Source organism: Lynx canadensis, chromosome X (assembly GCF_007474595.2).
Source record: "Lynx canadensis isolate LIC74 chromosome X, mLynCan4.pri.v2, whole genome shotgun sequence".
In the NCBI taxonomy this organism is placed as follows: domain Eukaryota; kingdom Metazoa; phylum Chordata; class Mammalia; order Carnivora; family Felidae; genus Lynx; species Lynx canadensis.
The window spans coordinates 20,329,199-20,342,219 of record NC_044321.2 but is presented as its reverse complement, the minus strand read 5'-3'; the positions used below and the strand labels follow the sequence as shown (position 1 = coordinate 20,342,219).

General features: G+C 41.3%; 1 protein-coding gene across 1 annotated transcript in view; it reads right to left on the bottom strand.

The window, feature by feature from the left end:
• POLA1 (DNA polymerase alpha 1, catalytic subunit) overlaps positions 1-12,635 on the bottom strand; it is a 303,264-nt gene extending 290,629 nt beyond the window's left edge. Inside the window, exons 1-4 of the mRNA XM_030305566.2 lie at positions 12,557-12,635; positions 7,888-8,012; positions 5,334-5,430; positions 4,308-4,388 (exon numbers count right to left, since the gene is read on the bottom strand). Of these exons, the coding sequence (XP_030161426.1) occupies positions 4,308-4,388; positions 5,334-5,430; positions 7,888-8,012; positions 12,557-12,599 (346 nt within the window). The 5' untranslated portion in view covers positions 12,600-12,635. The remainder of the gene's footprint in view (positions 1-4,307; positions 4,389-5,333; positions 5,431-7,887; positions 8,013-12,556) is intronic.
• Positions 12,636-13,021: the final 386 nt, after the last annotated feature.

Here is a 13,021-nt window from a genome sequence, read left to right as displayed (position 1 = left end):
CAGAGAGTTGTCCTTTTACATCTATGCAAAACTCCCCAATTTCTTCTAAGTCTTCCAAGGGGACTACAGAATTCTCTTTCCCTTCCTAAGATCTTAGGGACCTTATTGGGCTCTCCTGAGGGGCACTGAGGCAGTGGGGACTCATGGATGAATGGTGGCAAAGCATGGAATAAAGACGTATAAAACTGAGAATGCCAAGTCATTCTCTTCACTGATGTATTACTAGGAAGAGATAACAAGATGACAATGGAAACAAAAAGATGACTCGTGTATTCAACAAATACTGCATACTTTCTCTGCACGTGCTACTGTGACTGGCACTGAGATGACCAGGACATGGGTCCTTTCATCAAAAACCTCTGGGTCCAGTGCAACCTAACTTACAGATAACAAAACTCAGGTCCAGGTAACTGATGGGAGTCATTAAAGATGATAAAGACAATTCACAACAAAGCCATAACTCAAACAAAGTCTTCCTCCGTTCAGGGAGATAAAAAGCACACAGGTTCCTTTCATTCTCTTCTTCATGGACACACAAAAACTACAAATACACAATTAGCCACATTGCTACCAAATGGTACCACCGTGTAGAGTCCCTACATTACACAGGTTGGCAGAAACCAGAAAGACAGTCCACATATTTACCATAACTAATGAATGACTAAGTAACATCCAACATTAAAAAATTACATTTATCCTTATTTCTTTTGTGGAAGGAAAACAGGAAGGATAATCAGAAACTATTAAAAATGATTACCTAGGGAAACTGGGTAAAAACCAAGTAGAGAGCACAGTGATGAGGATAAGATTTATCTGAGTCTTGATCTCAGTATCGTTTTGATTTTGAAATCATGAAAATCTTTCACAATATTCAAAAATTGAAATTAAAACAAAGGATTTTTTTAAATCCTAATTTGAATACAAACACAAATGAACCTTGGTAGTAAACTGATAAAATAGCACAAAGAAAAAAATACTTCACGCACCTTCCAAACACAATCCTCTAACTATACACCCTTAGTGAGAACAAATAAAACTGCAAAGAAATTATTTAGCCATTTTTATGTACAATTCAGTAAAGTTACATATATTCACAGCATTGTTCAACTGATCTCCAGAACTTTTTCAATTGTTTATAAAATGATTTATTTATTTATTTATTTATTTATTTATTTATTTTGAGAGAGAACACGTGAATGGGGGAGGGCAGAGAGACAATCCAAGGAAGACTCCATACTGATAGTGCAAAGCCCAACACGGGGCTCGAACCCATGAGATGCAAGATCATGACCTGAACCGAAGTTGGACAGTTAACCAACTGAGCCACCTGGGCACCCCAAACTGCAAAGAAATAATAAACTTCACTTAGAAAGGCTGTCAGTAGACATACTGGTTTAGTAGCTCTAAAACTTCTAAAATTATTTTGCGTGTATTTTAAAGGACAAGGGTTTTCGGGCTGCTTGGATGGCTCAGTCGGTTAAGCGTCTGACTTCGGCTCAGGTCATGATCTCACGGTATGTGAGTTTGAGCCCCACGTTGGGTCTGTGCTGACAGCTCAGACCTGAAGCCTGCTTCAGATTCTGTCTCCCTCTCTCTCTGCCATTCCCCAACTCGTGCTCTGTCTCTTTCTGTCTCAAAAACAAATAAACGTTAAAAAATTTTTAAATAAATAAATAAGAAAAATAAAGGACAAGGGTTTTCACGACGTTGAAGGCAGATACAAATACAGAATTGGAGAAGACAAAGTAAGAACCCTGTGGTACTATATTTGAAATGAATGTATCACTATAAAATCATGACAGACACACATATAGAATCTCTTAGTTCTAGTCACTAAAAGGGCCTAAAAACCATTACACCCAGTAGCAAAGAGTACCATCCATCCTCCTGATCTGAATACCACTCTCCACTCAAGGAGCCATGATTCTTGGGGGGGGGAACGGTTGATTCCAGATCAGCGACAGGAATAATACAATGAGAACCTGGAACATCTTCCTAGCCCAGGAAGCAAGGAAATGCTCAAAGACCGAAGTGGTCATGTCAAAAAGACATAGGAGGCAGCTCCTTTGAGCTGCCAAATTTAGGATAATTTGAACATCAAAAAGAAAAATAATGATAATGGATACTGAACTAAAACAGTAATTTTATTTCAATCTTTGAGTTTAAAGTGATCATTTTAAAAAGGAAAGAGGAAAAAAAAGGAAAGTCATCAATAGATGTTGAAAGCATTGGGTGATAGTTGGTGAGTGAAAGATATACACATGATCTCACATATCATCCCTTATGTACATTAATACAAAGGTGGAAAAGTAGCTTTATAAGGAAGAGATCTGATGAACATCACTTTGGCCAAGAGAGCAAACTCAGTATCACCAAGAATAGGACAAAATGACATTATGTGCCTCTGATATAATCAGTGGAAAGGACACAATTTCTTCTATATTGCATTTTTGACAAAATATTTAATCTCTAGGGGCACTTGGGTGGCTCAGTCGGTTGAGCGTCCGACTTCGGCTCAGGTCATGATCTCACAGTTTGTGGGTTTGAGCTCCGCGTCAGGCTCTGTGCGGACAGCTCGGAGCCTGGAGCCTGCTTGGATTCTGTGTCTCCCTCTTTCTCTGCCCCTCCCCTGTTCGTGCTTTCTCTCTCTCTCTCAAAAATGAAAAACATTAAAAAAATTTTAAATATTTAACCTCTATACACCAAGAAGCAACCAGGCAAATCCCTGATTGTGGAACAGTGAACAAAACCAGCCTGGTCCCTTTAAAGATGTCAAGGTCATGAAAGACCCCCCCCCCAAAAAAAAAGCCAGAGAGGGAGGAGAGGATGGATGGTGCTGTTCTATACTAAATAACACTCAAGAGACATAAAAACTGAAATGGACTCTGCACTTGAAAAAACAGGTATCATTTTGGGCTGAGGAAATCTTAATATGAACAATACATTAGATAATATTATGAGAATAGTACTGTGGCTAAGTACACAAGTGTTCTTGTTCTTAGGAGGTCACTATTGAAACCTGTAGAAGTGAAGCATCATGGCTTTAAAACTTACTTTCAACAAGTTAACGAAAACTTAAGTCTGTGTATATGTGGTTGAGAAGGGGGAAGAGGAAGAAAGTAAATGTTAAAAATCCACAAATCAGGGCCCAGTATTTCTAAAAAAGGACAAGATAGAACAGATTTTAGGCTTTGTGGCTGCACACATCTCTCACACTGCTGCATATTCTTCCTTGCATTTTTCTTTTTTAAAAACACCTTTTAAAAATGAAAAAAGCAGGGCATCTGGGCAGCTCAGTCAGTTGAGTATCCAACTTCTGATTTCAGCTCAGGTCATGATCCCCAGGTCGTGGGATTGAGCCCCCTATCAGGGTCCGTGTTGAGTGTGGAACCTGCTTAAGATTCTCTCTCTCTCTCCCCCCTCCCTCTGTCCCCTGCTTGCACTCTCCCTCCCTAAAATTTAAAAAAAAAAAAAGAAAAGAAAAAAACATTCTGAGCTGGGGCCCTACATAGTAACAGGCATGATTTCCTTCTGAGGTAAAAAAAAAAAAAAAAAAAAAAAGTGAGACCAACTACGGTGATAGCTGCGCAACTCTGTGACTATAGTAAACACCACTGAAATGTACACTTTAAATAGGTGAATTGTATGGTACGTAAATTACAGTGCAATAAAGCGGTTTAAAATAAACTGGCTGTGAGTGGGCCATAATTTGCTGACCCATGATCTACACTTGGTGGTAATAATGAAGCAAATCAAAAAAACAAACACTAAAGACAATTTCCCCTTCACATTTTACAGAAACTAAATCAGGCTTGTTTACTTAAGAAAAAACATTTTGTCAAAGATTATGTAGCTAAGAAAATCTGACACATTCATTTGTATCATTTTAAATTTTGATTAGACAAAGCAAGTTGATTACTAAATCTAATTATTGTACTATGCTACTATCAAAGAGCTAAAATTGTAAGCACATCAATTCAGTAGAAATTAAAAGACATCATTTATTGCTGCAGCTCTCAAAATCACCAAGTCTAAAATGACCACAGAAATGAAATTCCAAAATAAGTAAAAGACCAAACTCTTTGGATCACAGAGACACGAAACTTCCTTTCATGGTATTGTTTTTCTTTTTACATTTAATTTTCTACAGAACTACGCTTCTCTCAATATGAGAACATATATCACACCTAAAAACAGTTGTGGTAGGTCCTTTACCCTTAAAGGAACCCGTGTCAAAATACCAAGTCGTCTCAAATGTTAATGCTTTATATCTCAAAATGGCACTCTCTTAGAAACAAAATAGTTACCTTTCTCATAAGAATCAAGGGCATCGTCTTCAAGGTCATCATCAAAAATCTCTCGGCCATCCTCCACATAGCCAATACCATCTATAGGACAAAATTTTAAATTGGAATCAAGTTTCTAAAAGTGGCTAGTAGTATTTTAGCCACCACCACCACAACAAAACACCTTTTATACCCACTCAGATGTTCTCCCGGCCTGTGCCATCTTTAAGTGTAGCAGAAACCTGGTTCAGATGAGTGCCAGATGAGACACAACATTTACATACACAGCAGGTTTGCTGAGTCAAAACAAAAGGAAATATGCTATGCCCATCCAGGTGAGCTAGGGAAACAATTTGGCCCTCAGGATCAAAGTCTGCCACAACAGGATGTTTAGCAGTAGTTTTGCTCTACCAAAAGAATAAAAAGTACAAGAATCGAGATCACAGAGGCCCAGAAAAAGCACCTCAGTCTCCAGGGAAAAGTGGCAATATAGCTGAGTCCAACTACAGAAAAAGAAACATAAATATGGTCACAGGTGCAGTCTACACACACCCCCCCCCCCACCAGTGGTCAGCAATCACATGGCCAAGAAGTCACACCCGACAAGCAGTAACCAGTGGGCTTTCCACATGGGTTGTAAGAACATCGGGACCAGCCTCTGCCCAGAGCTTTCCACTGTCCAGGTTACTGTTCACGCAAAGAGCTTTGTGTAATCCTCATAGACATTCTGTGCAACAGGTAGTTTTCTTATCCCCACATCACCCGAGGATACCCCACAGGTACATGGTTCCTCCCAATTCCTAGCCCCTTCTTGGAGGTTTTATACTAGCTCCTGAGATATGTGGCCGGACTCTCCAAATATCCCAAAACAAACTTCATATTGTACTGCCTCTGCACTCTCAAATATTGTACTTGAGAAAAATCTGAACCAATGGTATGATCTTCACAGTGTCTTACGTCTGCTCGTGCAAAGCAGCAACTCCACTGCACAAGACTCTACACAACACAACTAGTACGGCGTCTAGGAGGCCATTTCCTCCCACATACCATCATCCACGATCCAGTCATCATCTTGACGGGCCTGAACCAGCTTCGAATACTGTTCTTCATCAACTTCTTCATAAACACTTGTGAAGTCCTCAACCTGCCATCATACAAGTTTGAGAAAGCTTCAAACGGAGTGAAAGCGTTAAACATTTCTGATGGAAAATCGTCCAATTGAAACTGGAATGGCAGCCTGAAGGAGTAGCTGCAACCAAATCATGAGTTCTGACATTCAACACCACTACCAGGTTTTCCTTAAATAGACATCAATTAACTTAGTATTCCTTTTACGTGGGTGTTAACACAAGATATTAAATGATTCCATTAGCATAATACACTTGTCACACCATCAATTACTCATCGGCTTCATAAAAAACAAACTGAATTATAGCCAATTCTTTGGTAGCTGCTTTGGGGATTATTCACTTGTAACTTCTAGACTGGTTTCTCCTGTACTTAGCAAACCCATAAGGCATGCTAACCCCCTCTACACTAGCTGATGATGTCCTGCAAACTGACAATTTTATGAACTATTCAACCAACCAAATATAGTTCAAAAGGAAACCCTCCCCCATCTATCTCCCTCTCCCACTCAGCACAACAAGCATACTCGCTCGGTATTCTACAGACACACTAGAAACAATGTTTCAGTGATCCCTGTCGGCATTACCACTGATGCCCTACCGTTCTCAGGCCCTGAGACTGCAGAGACTGGAATGCCGAGCTAGGTGAAGGGCAAGTCCTCCAGCAACATGAGCTGCCCAACTGCAGGAGGGCCAGAACACCAGGATTTATTGACATGAACAGAGCAGAGCATTTCACAACGTAAGCAACAAGCAGAACAGAGGCAGCCACCTCAGCGGCTACAGTAACAGGCCATCGGCATCCCAGGTGCAAATTTGGTGGTCTGCTTAGAAGAATTCAAAGACACCTCATTAAAAATCCCCCCCTTCTCTCCAGAGTTCAAGTGGGAAAGGGGCTAGAAGAAATGACTAACTCCAGCTGAAAAGCTAAGACTCCAGGAAAAATCGCTTGGACGTGGAGCTTTGAGAGCCCGATGTGCAGAGCTGACTAGACTCCCGCCATAGCAATGAGACTAACAATGACAGGACCAGGCTTGGTTTTCACCAGCTATTTAATCTGCTCCATAGGGATCACTGGAAAATGTTGATTTGGCCTTTCACCATTTGATAACAGAAACTACCTGCCCTACCGAATTCAGTTTTTGACAACCCAAACACAAACCCATCCAACAATATTACTATACTGACCAAGTTTCTTTTGGCAGGGGAAGGGAACTGGCAGGGTGATTTTTGTTGGTTGAAGTCTATCAGGCATACTTTGTCTCTTATTTAAGTAACTCACTTTAATATACTAGCAAAAAGATACCAGAAAACTATTTTAACAAATTATTTTGAGTAAAATGTCATTTTGACTCTATGTCACAAAACAGAGCTACTGCTTGCCATGAACCCTTAGAGCCATGCAATTAACATGAGTGATTAAAGAAAAATCAGTCACATCGTGTCAACATCTGAAATGCCCCCACAGAACTCCTTTACAGAAGTTCCTACATTAAAAATGCTTTACTCCTGCTTTACTGTAATCCTTTTAGCAACCCTTTGTGATCTGGTTGACTCACTTAACTTGACTGAATGATGGCAAGTGAAAAAAAAAAAACACTCTTCTACTTTCTTAATTGCATAGCACAGTATATACCATGGTTAAATATGCAGATTCTGAAGCCAGACTGCCTGTGCTCAAATCCAGGCTCCAGGATCCGCCACTGTGACCTCAGGATTCTCACCTGTGAAATGCTGTTAATCATAGTATCTAACTTTTTCATGATTATTGGAAAGATTAAATAAATGAACCTATTAGTAAAAGAACTTAAAACAGTGTTTGCTAAAAAAGTATATGAGCAGTTGGAGTTATCATTATTTTCCAGTATTAATTAATCACTTTCTAGCCCTAAGGCAGCTAAGATACTCTAAGATATAGGAAGCACACTGAAAGGGAACCCAGACAATGCTGTCTAGATGGCAGCCGCTCCTTTTTTTTCCTTTTTTACCTGCAGGCCAAAAGGGCATCACATTCAATCTTACACATAGGACACAACAGGAGTAAGGCCCAAGTCCTTGCAGATTCACCCCTTGCAGATGAAATTAGAAAAATTCTCTCCACGAAGTAGTGCTTAGCTAGACTGCTCAATACCTTAAGAGCAAGGTAAAAGCATTTCTAAGTTTCCCTCAACAAAGCTATGGGACTTACCAAAGCTACAGTGTGCTTAATAAGGACAAAAATGTAGATCTGCTTTCATCAGAATTTGAATAGCATGCGTAAAGTGCCTTACAGGAACTCAAAGGGTCAAGCAGTGTACACAATGTGCAAATCTACTTCATGCCCATGCTTGTTTAATAGTAAGAAATGACTATCACAACAAGAGCGAATTATATGCTTATTTCTCATCAATGACAAAGGGGACATAAAATACCGACAGGCTATGAATCAGATAAAGCACAGGAGGGGGAAAAAAAAAAGAAAAATGGTTACTTACTTCATATTTATACTTCTCACCAGCTTTAGCCCTTTTCAGTCTTTCTAGAGCTTCCTGGCGCCCTCTCTTTGATTTCTTTTCTCGCCTGGATCGAGAAGCTACAAAACTCCCTGAATCTGACAGAGCTGAAAAAAAGCCAAATTTATAGGAAATGTTAGAAAATTGCCAGCCATCTTTCCTCAGTAACAGGGATGTTTCTAGCCAATAGTAACAATTTTAATATTATACACACATACTTTTCATATTGTAGACAGTAAGTTCAAAGGTCATATTCATGCAGCTCCTGTGACTCCAGAAATTTTCTCTAAGACCCAGTGAAAATAACTGAAGCAACTGTTATTTTTTTCTCCCCAAAGAGGAAAATTCCAAATTCAACTGATATCTTATGGGGACACTGCAGAATGGAGATCAGCCATTAGTCCATAACCTTTCCATTAAAAATGACAGCCCATAAGCAGAGTTATAGGAGAAGGACAAGTCATTTTGTATTCTATTAACACTTGAAAGGCTTTGAAGGAGCATCTGCTTTTTGCATTGTACTAGGCGCTCTGAAAGACACAAAGATCAGAAAGACATGGTTTGTGTACTCACAGAATTCATAATCTAAAATGGGAGATAAGTTAACAACTAGTTCAAAACCAGTCTTTAGGATACCTGCCCTAACAGAGGGGCAGATAAAGTACTTGGAATTTCAAAGCAGGGATCAAGTGGGTGGTTGGGAGAATTTAACAAGTAGGGCTCTGAAGAGATTGAATCCTTCACTAACTTCCAGGCCTCACTCAGTCGGTTACAACATGGTATGATAGTGCAAAATTACAAAGATTAAAATGTATTTTGTCAAAAATTACTGGAATATCAGAAGGCCTCAGTGTTCGTTCATTCAACTTTTGAATTATTCATGTTTTTGGTCATTATCAACTGACCACCACACACATACACTGAAAAGAGTTCATCCACAAAATTAAGACTTTCATTTACCAGCTGAAGAATAACCAAGGCAAGCGAGGCAGTGCTGCCTGCCAGCCGTGCGTTTCAGCTTAGCACGATTGCCATCTAGGTCTGTGAAATTGAGTATTTTATTGTATTTGATGCTAATTATTTTATAAAAAGGAGTAGGCACAGAAAAGAAGTATTGATGAGATGAATCCTAAAAGCTCCAATCCCTCTGGAACATTCATAACAACATTAAACTGACTGACAAAGTGTTTGACTGAAATAGAAGATGCAATTTAAAGTTAAATTTAAATGCTGACAATAAACTGTTGAAAACTAGATCTTAAAGGTGAAGCATAATTAGAGATCTTATTTTTTCTAGCTTTCTGGAAATGGAATCTCTTTCTACCATCTCAGTCTATTGTTTGACTTTTGCATCTTTTAAGTCCATTTTCAAAAAAGCGTTAAGTAAAAATTAAGGAAAGCAGGTAGTTGATGATGACAGCCACAAATCTTGGGTGTCACTCAAATGATTTCAAAAAATCATGAGCAGGCCTACGTGAAAACGTTTCAGAGATTATTGGGCATGACCAGTGAGAGTGAAAAGTTGGTCTCAGTATATTTTTAAAGACTCCGTGGACCCCTTTAGTAGACTATCCTGACGAAATCTACAGTTCTTCAAATGAACTTACTTCACAGGCAATACTGTGCCACTCTAAAGGATTTGGGATACAATTACAAGCAAGAGACAGCTGCCTGTTGTCAAGGGGGCTCACAGTCAAATAAAGCAAAAGGACCTGAGGTTCCCACGATCATACAGACACGGTGCCCAATAAGAAGGAAGAACAAAGTACTCAGGAAACACAGAAATGAGCACTGTTAATTTTGCCTGAGGAATCAGGGAAGCCTTCACAGGGGAGGTTGCCAACACTGACCCAGGAAGAGAAATAGAATTTCACCATTCATTGTATAGGGGGAAAAGGGGCAGAAGCACTGAAAAAAAGCATGAGCCAAATTACAAAGGGATGAAACTGCCAAGTGCATTCAGAAACCGTGAGAAAGTCAGTATGGAAGATAAATCTGACATCAAAGTGTAGAGTGGGAGAACAGATTAGGGAAAAGCAGTACAATCCAACTCCACCACTTACTGGGTGACATGAGACCACCAGTTAGTGTCTCTGAGCTGCAGTGATCAGATGTCTTGTTGGTTTTTAAGCTGCCCAGCACCTGAACCTATTTGTGAAACTCCCCGCTTATAAATCTTGCTCGGACACACAGAGCCCAAATGTCACTGCATAAGTTGCAAAACCAGATGCTCTTTCCCAGACACCCTTGCAACTAGAGCATGAACATATAAAAGAGGCTCTATCAATTAAGAACACCAGTTCAGACTTTCAATCAGACGCTTGTGACAGAAGGAAAGGGGGGGGTGGGCTAAAGGAAGATTCTAGAAGTAGTATCAGCTGCAAGAGGATTACCTGGGCTCACGGAGCCAGCAATGTCCCAAGGTACAAATTATAACATCAAGTACTTGGCCATGGCTGGCAATGACCTCCTCAGTAGACCAGTTTTGGGACATGACTTTAATCACATTCCTGGCTAAGCAGCCCCTTGACTGACTCTCCAATCCTCCTGGAGTTTTTGTGAACAACATATCCTTCTAATCCCTAAAATCCTTCCAATAAATTCCTTTTTTCTATTTACATCAGCTAGAGTTGGCTCCTGCAGCTTACACCTAAGGACTCTGACTAATGCAGAGCCTCAGAGTTCTCATCTGGGAAATGGGGATAATCATCTCTGCTCCATAAGGTTGTTAAGCATTAAATGAAGATCCCCGGCTTACTTTGTACTCAGCAGTACAGAATCTCATTTAATGTTTGTGTTATGTGTGTACAGATACAGGGTAGACACACACATACAAACACACACCGCCCACACACACCACACCTAGCAGCACCATGTTCTAGCTTCTAGAAAGCAAAAATAAAGCAAAGCAGTTTGCTCAGAGAAGCCTCAATATAGCACCACACATAATTAGATCTTTACCATCTCAACTCCAGGAAGATAAAATACATGTCCAGCTTACCTACCACTGTAATACTGTTGCACCAGAGTCTGGCAGACTGCCTATACCTCGTAGGTACATTATAAATATTTGCTGAATGAACAAATGAATAAACCACCGTACCTGCTTTTTTAAATCATTAAACTCTCCCTGATCCCTTTTCATATATAATAACAGCTAGTTACAGACCTTTCAACTTTTCACTGCCATTGTCAAGGTGCCCCACCTTCTAATACCTAAGGGAAAAAAGGCCTAGAATTTTCTTCTTGGAATGTGTCCAATGCTTCATGTAGGTAAGTTAACCCCAAAAAGCATGAAAATAACCCATTACAAAAGTTTAAATATTTGCTTCAAGATTACCATCTGAAGTACCCCCGTTCTCCCCAAAAGCAGACAGACACTAGCCTGCAACAGTCTTTCAGGTAACAATCTTTCTGCTCTAAGGAAAAAATTCTAGTCACAAGCTCCAGCAACTACTTAATCAACACCATGACTTAAGAGAGTCTCAAGATTACACAGTATCCTCCGAAGAGTGATTTCTTGATGTTCGTAGATGACGTAGTTTTTAGGGTGAAGAAAGACACCCTAGTGGCAAATCACTGATGGACGGCTGCAAAGACTGTTCGCATACTCACATCCCACACCCCATTTGTAATCCAGGCTAGACGACTCTCCAAAATAAATTGTCTTAAAAACGAAAGGCTAGAAGAAATTGAAATCTGTGATTCACAACTAGGTGAATGCAAAGGAAGCTGATTAGAAAGCAAGTTCTCATTAATGGTGATGTATTTGAGTGACAGGTGATGGAGCTTGAGCTAAGAAAGTGAAGCATCTGATTTTAAGTTAGAAGTTCACTGAAGTTAAGTCACACTAGATGAACACAGTTCAAAAATCAGAAATCAGACAAAGCCAATTTACATTTTTGTATTCTATTTTTGGAAGTAAAAGATTACTACTGAAAACGGAGTCATATATATGACATCCCAAATGCTGCTGAGCTGATGCTTTTGGAGGGGGGGGAACTTCACCAGAGACGACTAGATTGTGAATATTATTTCTATGCAGCACTTGAAGAACTTTCGACAGAATTTAAAGAAAAAATTGTTAACGCACAAAGTAGAAATCCATTACCTAAAAAGACAAAACCCATTTGTATCTTGCGGTGACAGCCCTTAGACCTTTCTCTCCTGCTGAGTTACAAGATATAAGCAATTTTCCTGGGAGCTTCTATAGAAAGGGCCCACATCCGTTCTGCCCCAGCCCTCAAGCAGATACTTGGGGGGGGGCCAGAGTCCGGAGATACTTTGAAGCAAACCCGTGCCCCACCGGGGCCAGTCTGGATGAAGGTGTGCCCAGCACGTGGAACGCGCTCACCAAAAGAAATAAAAAGAAAATGCAGACTAGTGTGGACACCAGGAGTGACACAGGCCCTGCAGGGGGTGTGCTCTGGTTTGCCAGGTGCAAACGGTCCTAAAAGGAAGCACCACCCGATACCAACCAAAGGGGTCCTACCCGGGATGGCCGAGGTCCGCGCCCTAAAAGACCAGTACGGCGACCCGGATGCGCGCCTAAGACAAAATAAGAGACCACTCCAGAATCCCCACCACCTACAGTCATGCCACGGTCCCTACACTCCCAACTCAGGACCCCGCGCGCGGGGTCATGCCTCACCGCTTGACCCCAGCTCGCAGTCTTCACCGTGCACGAGCGCCATGGTTCCGAAGTCTCCCGATTCCGCGCCAACCAGCCCGAAACTGGCGCGGGGGCCGAGACAGGCGCCAGGCTGAAAGCCAATCAGAGGCTCCGGAGGCTGCGGACTTCCGCCCGGAAGGCCACTGACGTGCCGCGCCGCGCCGCGCCCCGCCCCCGGCCTTCCCGCGGACGCGAATTTGGCGCCCTGTTATGACCCCTCCGGGAAAAGCGCGAGTGAAGGGGAGGCCGAGGGGAACAGGAAAAAGAGGCGGCCGGGCGCTGGAAAGGAGCCGCCTGGAGACGCGCTGCGCAGGCGCACCCGTGCTGATGGGAAAAGATTTGGGCGCGATGCAGTAGGAGCTTTCTGGTTCTGAGAATTGATTTTCCGGGGAAAAAAGACGCGGGAGGGCAGTGGGATGGGCGTGGTTGGACCGGTTCCGCAGA